This window comes from Capsella rubella, unplaced genomic scaffold (genome assembly GCF_000375325.1).
Source record: "Capsella rubella cultivar Monte Gargano unplaced genomic scaffold, Caprub1_0 scaffold_3, whole genome shotgun sequence".
NCBI classification, from domain to species: Eukaryota; Viridiplantae; Streptophyta; class Magnoliopsida; order Brassicales; family Brassicaceae; genus Capsella; species Capsella rubella.
The window spans coordinates 11,272,557-11,284,852 of NW_006238921.1; the positions used below are offsets into that span (position 1 = coordinate 11,272,557).

The window sequence follows — 12,296 nt, forward strand, 5'->3', positions numbered from 1 at the left end:
TCTTCGAAATATATTATAGTGTTTTTCACTATATACGAAACACTATATATTAATACGAAACACTAGTGTTGAATGATCATTAATATTAATGAAGAAGAAATATGAAACACTATATATTGTTTTAATATATAGAAATACGAAACACTATATATTAATGAAGAAGAAATACAAAATAGAAATACGAAACATATATAGTGTTTTTCACTATATATACGAAATACTATATAAAAATACGAAACACTAGTGTCGAATGATCATTAATATTAATGAAGAAGAAATAGGAAACACTATATATTAATTATATAGAAATACGAAACACTATATATTAATGCGTTGTTCCTTTAAACTGATTAAGTGTTGATGGCCTAGTGGTTATGTAGTTATTATATAAGTGATTGGTTGGAGGTTCGAGCCTTGCTGTCGACATATTTTTAATTACCATCTAAGCGACCAAAACGACGTCGTTTTGCCACGTCATCAAGCGATGAATTTACGTGTCATCTGACGTGGAATCCACATCGACGGAGAGTTAACAGCGTTACACATTTAACACGTTTTTGTATTATTCAGCACGAAATGAAATCTCGAGGTACTAAATTCAAATTTACAATAAGTCCAGGTATGATCTAGCACAATGACAAGTCAACTATATGAAATTAACATACCTAGATAGTCCAGGTATGAAAAAGCCCGTTTTCCCCCTGCACACTACATAAAGTAAAAGAACTTAAGAATTATACTAGATAGCCTTTTTATTTCTATGTGCAATCAAATTATTTTGTTTATACATAACAAAAACAATACTAAAGAACTTTTCAAAAAAAGAATTTACTCTGCTTTTCAATTAAGTAATGTATGGTACCTTCCTGTTATTTGAACGTTGAACCAACTCTCTGTTTGCAAAGATTCTTAAAACCCAAACATTGTATGACAAAAGCCAAACATTGTATGATAAAGAAAACCAAACATTGTATGATAAAAACCAAACTTTTTATAACCAGAAGAAAGAGGTATGTTAAAGAAGTCATTGAGATCGGTTTCCATTGAAATACTATGGTAGTGTCTGCTTAATGTTTCAATGCTTTCGCCTTCAGCTCTTCTCATAACACTCAAAGTAGTTGATGGAGAAAGGCTCACTGATCCTAGTTGATGATGAAGGATTGACGACGGGAAGGGCACAAAGGCGACAAGGAGGAGTTAGCACAAAATTTCTGTCAGAAATCATCACAATCGTTTAATCTAAAGTGAGGGATTGAGGAATTTGGGGATTTGGAGATGGATTCTAATGGAAATTTCTAGTTTTTTGAAACTTAATCGAGTTAAATCAATTTTGGTTTCGTTAAGTAAACAATAAACCAATGGAAACCAAGAACTGGGGATAATTAGATCTTGAACTTTGGTTTCAGGGAAAACTAGGTTTAGAACTTTTATTCCGAGGGAAATAGGATTCAAACTTTTCTTTCAGAGATATCTACATCGGGGTAAAATTTCAGGCTCTATCTGGATTAATACTTTAGTTCTCAGGGGAAAATATTTGGATAAATTTTAACATTTTTAACATTTTTATTGGTTTTTTGATAAAGTTTGAAAATGGGATATTTTTAAAAAGTGGTATTTGAAAAGAGGTATTTTTGAAATTCTCCCATTAATTAGTTAGTTTTATTTTAACAATTGACTAAATCTTAATTAATTTTTATTGAGTCAAAATTTTAAGTAAATTTTAATTTTCGCTATTGATTCAATCTTAATTAATTTTTACATACGTGTTTGGCTCAATCTTAATTTTTTTTTTTAATTGAGTTAATCTTAATTAATTTTTATTTTCTTGATTAAGTCAATCTTAAATTAGTTTTATTTTTGCAAATAAGTCAATCTTAATTAATTTTTATTTTCTTAATTGACTCAATCTCAATTAATTTTAGAGATTCTTTTTGGCTCGTTATTTACTTTTACCAGTGAGTGATTTTGGCTGAATATCTTATATGTTCTTAGTTTTGTGTTTCCAAATATTAAAAAGGTAAAACGTAAAATCTCATTTGCATTATTTCAGTTGTACACCAAATATTAAAATTAATTTAAATTTCTCTTTTCCACAATGTTAAAACAACATGTTCATTTACAATTTAATTTTAAAAAAAAATTTAAAACATATAATAATATTTGAGACATGGCAGGTGACTCAGCAAAATTTTTACATGTGGCCTATGACTCAGCAAAATCTGTATACATGGTATCTGACTCATCGTAATTGACCAATATAATCTCGGTCAATGTTGATTTTGGCACAAATTTGATATTTCATGTAGTTTTATTTGAAATAATGTTCAGTTCAGGTTAAAATTTACACGTTATAAAAGTTGAGGTATATAAATACACTTTTGAAATTGTTCAGGTTGAAATTTACCCTTTACCCGATTTTGGCATGTTGTTTAATTTTACTTGTGAATGTTTATTGTGAAAAATTATTTATTTTAGCTATTGAATTATATATTTTGGTATGTTGTTTAATTTTTTATTAATGAGTTATTTGATGTTCACTTATTTCAGCACGCTTTTTACTTTTTGAAATGTGTTGAAATCTATTTTTCACTTTTTAAAGAGTTATAGATGTTTGACAAAAAAAAAAGAAAAAAAAAAAGAGTTTTAGATGGTCAACATTATTTTTCACTTTGAATATCGTGCTATTTTCGCAAGGTTCTTCAACATTAGTAATTACATTGCTATGGAGAGAGTTATGGGGACAAAATCCTGCAAATCACCAATTTTTGCAATTTTACCATCCATCCTCAAAAAATACAAATCAATCAAACAAAATATAAATTAATATGCAATATAAGCCCTCTATGTTTTTTGTAAATTTTCTTGTACATTATATTTTCAAAACTTTAAAAGTAGACTTGGAAATTCGTCACGAGAACTTCAATTTGATATATTATTCATTTATAATTTAAAAACTTAACGCCGAGAAACTGGATATATTGCGTTTTGTCTTCAATTTGATACAGTATTCGTTTCAAGGATTTCAATATGATAAATTATTTGTTCATATATATTTTACAAACTTGACGGTAAAAAAAAAAGTTTTATTGCATATTAATTTTTATTTCTTCTGATTTTTTTTGCATTTTCTGAATATTGATGTAAAAAACGGCGATTTTTAGTGTTATTCTTATACAATCATGTCACATGATTCATGTGTTTATAAACATTCCATGTTTTTAATTTGTAGATGAAAAGTATGACGACGAAGATGAAGATTAAATAAGAAAACATCGAAACAATTGTTACTCATACTTTCTGTTTACACGCAGTAATATCATCTCCAGCCAAAATTTCGACTTCTGTGTCAGTGCAAAGTATAAAAACTAGTAGAATTTGCTTCATCTAAACTAAAAGATGGTAGATAACAAATCAGGTGGTGTCTTAGTTTGTATTGTATGGTTTGAATCTATATACCTGATACTACCTTAGTATACAATCTGCTGGGATAAAACATCAGCTTTGAGGATCACTCGACGCGATCAATTCACCTGACCTCATCTCATTGATCTCAGCTTTTGCAAGGCGAATCAAGAATAAACCCGCAAAGAAAATTGAAACAATAAGCATGAAAAAAACACTGTTCCACCCTCTGCTTGATATGAAACCAGCGAGCAGCGGTCCAAGAGCCGCCCCAACTGAACCAGTACCATCTATAATAGCAGTTACAGTGGCCAACGCCCGACCATTCCCTTTAATTGAGTCTTGTGTTCCAAGATCAGCTGCAACGGCTGTGGTAATGAGTGCATACGGACCGTTTACTAATAACCCGGATATAAACATCAAGGCGATGTTAATGAACATGGACACACTCCCATAGATTCTGTACATAATGAGGGCAGGAATGGAGAGTGCCAAGAATGTAACTGATGTGACGGCACGAGCATTGATTTTATCGGAAATGAACCCGGCTGATATTCCACCAAGCACTCCTCCTATGTCAAAGACTGTCGAGAGAATCCCAGCAGTTTTATGCGAGAGATTCACACCCGCAACAGCTGTTTCAATACATAAGAGTAAGAACATAACGCAACTTGAATTATACGAAACAAACCTGTATGCATAACCTTAAAAGCATACCTGTGTGCCTTAAGTAGTATGGTAACCAATACAAGAACGTGTAAGCGACGAGTTTCGAGAAAAACAAACAGAACGCGTAAGGCGCCACACCAGGCAATCTCCAAGCCTCAATAAACCCGATAGCAAACAAAGAATCATCCGAGTCATCTACAGTATTTTCAAGAAGCACTGCATCCTCAGCTTCCTGTTTCCTCAAACTCTCCTCTCCATCATTCTCAGCTAAACTCATCTCAATCTCAATCTGTTTTCCCGGTTCTTCAAACCCCAAATCATTAGGACCAACAACAAGACACATAAACACAAACACCCCAGACAAAATCACCATCCCACCAGGCAAAACAAAAGACCATCCCCATCCGAAATCAAGAACCGAAGACGCAATAACCGATCCAAGAATATTCCCAACAGATGTATGAGAATTCCACACACCCATAATCAAACCACGTTTCTCTTTCCCACACCAATTCCCAACAACAGAGACAACACAAGGCCACCCAATAGACTGAAACAAACCACAAACAATCTGAACACTCATGTAAAACCAAAGCCTATGAACATCCATCCAATACCCTAACCCAAATACAACAGTGAGAATCCCACTACCCATCATTCCAAACACAAGAAAGTATCTCAAATCAATCCTATCTCCTAAATGCCCTGCAAAGTACATACCAAAAGCATACGAAGAAAGAAACGCCAAATCAAGCTCACCAAGTCTCTTAGTCCCTTCTGTTCCATTAAACGGAGCCCATCCATTATCAATTGAAGATGCATTAGATACAACAGACGGTGGTCCAAGGACACTCTTGACAATGCTGGGAGGTTTACGAGAAGCGTGAAACGAAGCATATGCTATAAAGGTAATGATGAGAACTGAGATTTGATGGAAAGTGAAGGTTTTGTGAGGTGTGTTTAGGTTTGGGAATAGAGAAAACGCCGGAGCTAATCCGACGATTCTCGATTGCATCTTGCTCAATCTCTGTGTTGAATCATTTGCAAAAAGAAGAGATCTTTAGATCAGAAAAGTTTGAACCTTTGCGAATGTTTTACTTTTCTCGTTCCGGTTGGTGGCTACTGGCCGGGTAGATGTTAGATCCTGGACGGTCAGGTTTTGTTTGGTCGGCGGTCAACTTCTGTTTTTGGGTATTTTAGTTTCCGGACCAAAAAAACAAGTGTTGGTCTGATCGGACAAGGCCTACGATTATCTCTATTGATCTCTATTTGTCTTGGGGGAAAATTCCATGAAAATTCCATAAAAATTCTCCATCTAATTTTAATTTGGAACTTTAATACTCAATGTTATTTGGTTGAAAACAAAATGCATAGTTTATTAATATGTTGTCTATTAATACATCAAGTATATAAAAATTATCGAATCGAAGAAACCGCTTAACAAACGGTAATTGGATTGACGGAATCACTAAACTGGAGTTAATGGAATTTCACTAAATTTAGGGTTTATCGATCCCAATTCGATTTTAGGATAATAGCAAAGGACAATGCAGTCTTTGGATAACCCCAAATTACCCGTGTGTTTAGGGATTAGTAATTTCGTCAACCTCGGTTTAGTGATTCCGTCAATCCGATTAAACTTTTATTCGATTCGACAATTTTTATATACTTAATGTATTAATAGACCAAAATTTAATAAACCATGCATTTTATTTCCAATCAAATAACATTGGATATTAAACTTCCAAATTAAAATTAGATGGGGAATTTTTATGGAATTTTCCCTTTGTCTTGGAGGTTAAAATAGTTTTTTAGAATCATAAACAAATTTCTGAAAAAAAAAAAAAATGATATTGAAATTTTGATAGGGAAATTGCAAAGCATGTACATGGATAAAATTTTAATTCAATCTATAGCACTGTTATTTGCATATTTAGATCCACTTTTTAACTGACGATTATAACCCTATTCTCTAGTTTCAGAAGATAGGCAATGATTTGAGGAGAATTAAAACAATATGATGACAAAAAAGAAGAAACCATATGATATTTGAACTTGCCTTCACTTTAAGATTTCATTTTCTGGGTACTCGTTGTAAATCAATAGAATTGTGTTTTTTCCATCCTTTCTTCCATCACCCAATAAATCAACAGTTGCAACTTTTGATGAGTGTATTATTTTTCTGGGTTTGTTTCTCAGATCTACTATGTTCTTCCATTTAAATCCATCAACCGATCAAAAAAATCCACAATATAGTTTTTTCCTTTTTCAATTTACTGACCTAATTCTGAAGGTGAGAAGTTTTGTATTTTTCGTTTCTTTTTAGCTTTTCTACTCAAAAAAAAAAAAGATTTTGTTTATGAAATTTTCACTTTTTACACCAGATGATCTGAGTTGGATTTTCAGGGACTTGTTGAAGAAGAAGACCCTTTAATTCACGGTGAAGAATATGCCGAGAAATCTGATAAAGATTTAATTAGTTGCTATTTATATCGTTATTAATTTCTGCTTGGTTTACCTCATGTTAACATTTGTACTTCATCTCCCTACATTTTTCTGATGGCGAAGTGGGGGATGATCCTATGGATGTCGATAACAATGGGATTATCATATAATACACCGCATAGTCCCTATTGCATTTATGTGATCCTTTATTTTCTATAAATGTCTTCTGCAATTATGTTATATTATGTGGTACGTGCAGGTAGTTGATAATGATGAATGTGACAAGGAGAAAGACTTAGCAGAAAAACAAATGGTTAGCATATAATTTCTTTGTTATTCAATATGATTCTTATTATCCACGTCTGAATGAATATGTGATATTATTTCCTTTATTTTCTACACATGCCTTCTGCAATTATGTCATATTAAGTTGCAGTTTTTTTATGGCGAAGTAGAGGATGATCTTATGGATGTCGATAACAATGGGATTATCATATAATACACCGCATACTCCCTTTTGCAATTATGTGATTCTTTATTTTCTATAGACGTCTTCTGCAATTATGTTATACTAAGTGGTATGTGCAAGTAGCTGATGATGATGAAGGTGACAAAGAGAAAGACTTATCCGGGAAACAAATGGTTAGCGTATAATTTCTTCGTTATTCAATATGATTCTTATTATCTACATCTGAATGAATATGTGATACCATTTCTTTTATTTTCTACACATGCCTTCTGCAATTATGTCATATTAAGTTGTTTGTGCAGGGAGGTGATGGTGATGTAGGTGGCGAGGAGAGAGAAACTTAGTAGGAAAGCAATTGGTTAGAGTATAAATTTATTGTTATTCAATGATTATTAGTATCGACGTCTGAATGATTTTGTTTGTCAAGGTTGGCAACGAGAGTTATTCTACATGGCTGGTACGTGCTTATGCCGGTAATTGTATGCAAAAACGATGGTTAGTCGATAATAAGATTGTTATCAAATTGTAACGCCTGTGTCTGGAAATCCGGGTGGTGTCGATCGACACTGTGGTCGGGTGTCGATCGACACTAGTAATTTTGGGTTTGACGGTTTAAGTTTTTAAATCGTCGGTTCAATGGAGGCTTGGTTTGGGTTGGTTAACCCTAGGTCGTGCTTAAAAGAGGGAAGGTCGTGTGTTGTCTCTTCCCAGCCGCTTTTTAACACTTCCAGAGATAGAAAAAAAAAGGTTCTAGAGCTTCTGAGGGTTTTTGTGAGTCTTTGGTGGTGCTTGGTGGTGTTCTTGGTGGTTTAAGGCTAGTAGAGGCTAGATCAGTGTTGTGTGGTGTTAGAGGAGACAGATCCTTCCTTGTTCTTCCTTGTTTTCGTTGCTGTTCTTCTTGTTTAAAGAGGTGAGTGCATGACCAGGCTTATCTAAGCATGTTTGATCATTGTTTTAGGGTTTTGATGATTGTTTGATTGATTTCCTTCGCTTGTTTGGCTGTTTATTTGATGATTGATGCCTGTGGAATCCTTTGGAGACTCGTTCTTATCGTGGTGGTCTTTTGGAGAAGAAATCCAGTGAGAAACGCAGTTGGAGCGTCTGCAGAGAGTCGGTGTCGATCGACACCAAGGGTGGGTGTCGCTCGACACCAACGTTTCATCGCGCGAGGATAACTGCGTCTTACGATTGGAGTGTCGAGACCGGTGTCGTCCGCGAGGGTCGACAGCGAGTGTCGATCGACACCAGTGGAGGGTGTCGATCGACACCGATAGTCAGAAGCGATTCTGGTCTATCTTTTATTGGTTGTTTGGTTCTTTTCCTTGGATAATGGTTGAATGTGCTTGTGTGTATAGCCAGTGGTGGTATGATTGCCTCACTAAGTATTTATGAAATACTTATGCATCTCTTTCTTTGATGCAGGTAAAAGCAAAGTGTGATCCGTGGAATCATGGCGAGGAGAGGAGGATGATCTAGGCGCTCATTGGTGTTTAGATGATTGTAGGATTTGTTAGGATGCTAGAATGGAATTTAGAAGCATGTTAGGATGAATTCGTTTCTGGAATATTGATAGTTGAACTTGTTGGATTAATGGAATGGTTTGATTGGATTTTTGTTTAAGTCTTCCGCTGGTTACGTTGAGTTGGTTGTGTTAGTAAAATTGTCTGGATTGCTTTAAAGGGGTTAATCCGGATTGTTTGCATGCTTAAAAGAAAAAAAAATGGGATGGGTTCTTTCAATTTGGTATCAGAGCATTTACGGTTCTAGGACGAGATTTAATTGGTAGAAAAATTGTGATGTGATGTGTGAATTTCATTGATGAGGAATGATGATGTGGATTGCATGCTGATTGATTGTGTGTTTAATCAATTGGGTGAGCATGGAGACCTAGATCATCCTCTCGAGCCTTAAATGAGATTCCACGGTAAGTTGTGTGGTTTGGTGATTTGTTGGGTGTTCTTAACTTTCTGTTGTGTTGCAGATGGTTAGAGGTGGAGCTGTCGGTCGTGGTCGTGGTCGTGGTCGTGGGCGTGGTCGCGGTAGGGGGCGTGGTGTTGCCTCGGCTAACGACACGAGTGTGGGCCGAAGTGCTACGGCCGATTTTGTTAGTAAGTCCCAGTCGCATCAGGACGGGCCCGTGGGTGGTGAGAGTGTGAGTGCCGTGGGAGCCGGTTCGTCCGGGAACGGTACTAGTGTTGTTGGGAACCCGGTCGGGGGTGTTCCAACAGGTGAAGCCCAGGGTCAGAATGATCGGCTTGCGGATTTACTGACGCAGCTCTTGGAGCGGTTACCGGGTGCGGTACCGCCGGTGCAGGCTCCTCTTGGGCCTGGTGTGCAGGCTCCTCTTGGGCCTGGTGTGCAGGCTCCTCTTGGGCCTGGTGTGCAGGCTCCTCTTGGGCCTGGTGTGCAGGCTCCTCTTGGGCCTGGTGTGCAGCCTGTTGTTGGGGTTGTACCGCCTGGGGAGGTAGGTGCGGTGGTCGAGCAGCCGTACTACCTGCGGATGTTGGAGCAGCTGCAGCGGTTCGGGATGTCCTTGTTCTTCGGAGGTTCCGACCCGGCTGTAGCGGATGAGTGGCGGGTGCGATTGGAGCGGTATTTCCAGTCGATGAGGTGCCCGGAGGCGTATCGGGTGGACCTAGCGGCCCACTACTTGGCGGGTGATGCACATTTGTGGTGGCGGAGTGGGCTGGCAAAGAGGGGGCAGGGATTGGCGGTGTGGGGAGATTTCTTGGCAGAGTTTAATGCCAAGTATTTTCCGGCGGAGGCATTGGACCGGATGGAGTCGCAGTTCCTGGCGTTGACTCAGGGCGAGCGGTCGGTGCGGGAGTACGACTCGGAGTTCAGCCGACTCTTGGTGTACTCGGGGCGTGCGGGAGATCCTGAGCAGATGCAGGTGCGTCGGTTCATGAAGGGTCTCAGCCCTGACATGAGGGTGCGGTGCAAGGTGCGGGCCTATGCATCGCGTGTGGAGCTGGTTGAGGTGGCGGCGGGGATCGAGGACGAGTTGAGGAGTCACGGGGTGATTCCTAGTCCGTCGGCGCAGCCGAAGAAGACCCAGCCACAGTCAGTTCCGAGCAAGGGTGGCAAACCTGCTCAGGGACAGAAGAGGAAGTGGGATGACACTTCCAGGGTGAGCCAGGGTGATCGGAGGTGCTTCAGGTGTGGGAGTACGGATCACATGGTGGCAAGCTGCCCGAAGAAGGGCGAGCCGTGGGTGGATACCCGTGTCTGTTACCACTGCAGAGAGACGGGGCACATAAAGACGAGGTGTCCTAAGTTGCAGCAGATGGCGGTAGTAGCGGTGCAGCCGGCGATGCAGCCAGTGGTGCAGCAATGGGTGCAGCCAGGATTGCAGCTGGCAGGGCAGTCGTTGGCTCAGCTGGGAGCACCGCCGGTGGCACAGATCGAGGGATCGAGGGGGTATACGACCGTGGAGACAGGAGAGCCAAGCACTGGACGGCCGATCACAGGTTTAATTCTAAGCCTCAATCTGTTTCCTTCCGTTGTTTTAGAATTTGTGTTGTTTTCCTGTGATTTTTGGGGTGGCCAGTCTTAGTGAAAAGGGTTTGTGTAGGGACCCTGTTGGTGGGCGGGTTCTTGTCCCACGTGATGTTTGATTCTGGAGCTACGAATAGCTTCATTACCCCAGAGTGCGCGACGGGTGGTAACATCCGAGGAGATCCCGATGGTTGTTATGGAGCCGTTAGAGTCGCAGGAGGCGCTTTGCTATCGGTCCAGGGGCGGGCTAGTGGTGTGGATGTACAGATTGCGGGAGAGTCGATGCCGGCAGATCTGTACATTAGTCCGGTGGAGTTGTATGATGTAATTCTGGGCATGGATTGGTTGGAGCGGCACAGAGTTCATCTGGATTGTCACCGGGGGAGAGTATACTTCGAGCGTCCCGGACCGAAGATGTATTTCCAGGGTGTGAGCCCGATTTCGGGGAGTTTAGTGATTTCGGCGATTCAGGCGGATAGGATGATACGAAAGGGGCGGGAAGCTTATTTAGCTACGATTGTCATGCCAGAGACGGTCGATGAGGTAGCAGTGGATAAGATCCGGGTGGTCCAAGAGTTCGAGGATGTGTTTCAGTCGTTGAAGGGGTTACCACCATCTCGGTCTGATCCCTTCACGATTGAGTTGGAGCCCGGGACAACGCCGTTGTCTAAGGCTCCGTACCGGATGGCTCCAGCGGAGATGGCGGAGCTGAAGAAGCAGTTGGAGGATCTGCTGGGTAAGGGTTTCATCCGTCCTAGTGTTTCACCGTGGGGTGCACCGGTGTTGTTCGTTAAGAAAAAGGATGGGAGTTTCCGGCTGTGTATCGATTACCGGGGACTTAACCGAGTCACGGTGAAGAACAAGTATCCTTTGCCGCGGATTGATGAGTTGTTGGACCAGTTGAGGGGAGCTACGTGGTTCTCTAAGATCGATTTGGCGTCGGGTTACCATCAGATTCCTATCGACGAGGCGGATATCCGTAAAACGGCGTTCAGGACGAGGTATGGGCATTATGAGTTCGTGGTGATGCCTTTCGGGTTGACTAATGCACCAGCGGCGTTCATGAGGCTGATGAACAGCGTGTTCCAGGCGTTTCTGGATGAGTTTGTTATCATCTTCATTGATGATATCCTGGTGTATTCTAAGAGTCCTGAGGAGCACGAGGTACACTTGCGGGCAGTGTTGGAGAAGCTGCGGGAATAGAAGTTGTATGCTAAGTTGAGCAAGTGTAGTTTCTGGCAGAGAAAGATGGGTTTTCTGGGTCATATCGTGTCTGCAGAGGGAGTTTCTGTGGATCCAGAGAAGATTGAGGCTATCAGAGATTGGCCTAGACCGCAGAATGCCACAGAGATACGGAGTTTTCTGGGATTGGCAGGTTACTACAGGCGGTTTGTGAAGGGCTTTGCTAGTACAGCTCAGCCAATGACCAAGCTGACGGGGAAGGATGTTCCTTTCGTGTGGACTCTTGAGTGTGAGCAGGGTTTCGCTCAACTCAAGGAGATGTTGACCAGTACGCCGGTTTTGGCTTTACCGGAGCAGGGAGAGCCGTATGTGGTGTACACGGACGCTTCGGGAGTTGGTTTGGGTTGTGTGTTGATGCAGCAGGGTAAGGTGATCGCCTATGCCTCGCGGCAGTTGCGGAAGCATGAGGGCAACTACCCTACTCATGATTTGGAGATGGCAGCGGTGGTCTTTGCTCTGAAGATTTGGAGATCTTATCTGTATGGAGCGAAGGTTCAGGTGTTTACAGATCATAAGAGTCTGAAGTATATATTCACGCAGCCTGAGTTGAACTTGAGGCAGAGGCGCTGGA

The 12,296-nt window shown here is 40.2% G+C and overlaps 1 protein-coding gene, 1 long non-coding RNA gene and 1 pseudogene across 2 annotated transcripts; 2 read left to right on the plus strand and 1 right to left on the minus strand.

Annotated features, from left to right (window-relative positions):
• Positions 1-3,257: 3,257 nt before the first annotated feature.
• On the minus strand, positions 3,258-5,292 carry LOC17892431 (putative glycerol-3-phosphate transporter 5). The gene is made up of 2 exons (XM_006297427.2): positions 4,120-5,292; positions 3,258-4,037 (listed from the first exon to the last, which is right to left on the minus strand). Exons 1-2 carry the CDS (start codon positions 5,084-5,086, stop codon positions 3,496-3,498), a joined length of 1,509 nt encoding a protein of 502 aa, XP_006297489.1. The 5' UTR covers positions 5,087-5,292; the 3' UTR covers positions 3,258-3,495.
• Positions 5,293-6,804: 1,512 nt separating this feature from the next.
• On the plus strand, positions 6,805-7,502 carry LOC111831723. The gene is made up of 3 exons (XR_002834870.1): positions 6,805-7,158; positions 7,288-7,343; positions 7,413-7,502. It is a non-coding gene; the product is annotated as an uncharacterized LOC111831723 (long non-coding RNA).
• Positions 7,503-8,966: 1,464 nt separating this feature from the next.
• The window catches only part of LOC111831526, a 4,943-nt pseudogene continuing 1,613 nt past the window's right edge, over positions 8,967-12,296 (plus strand).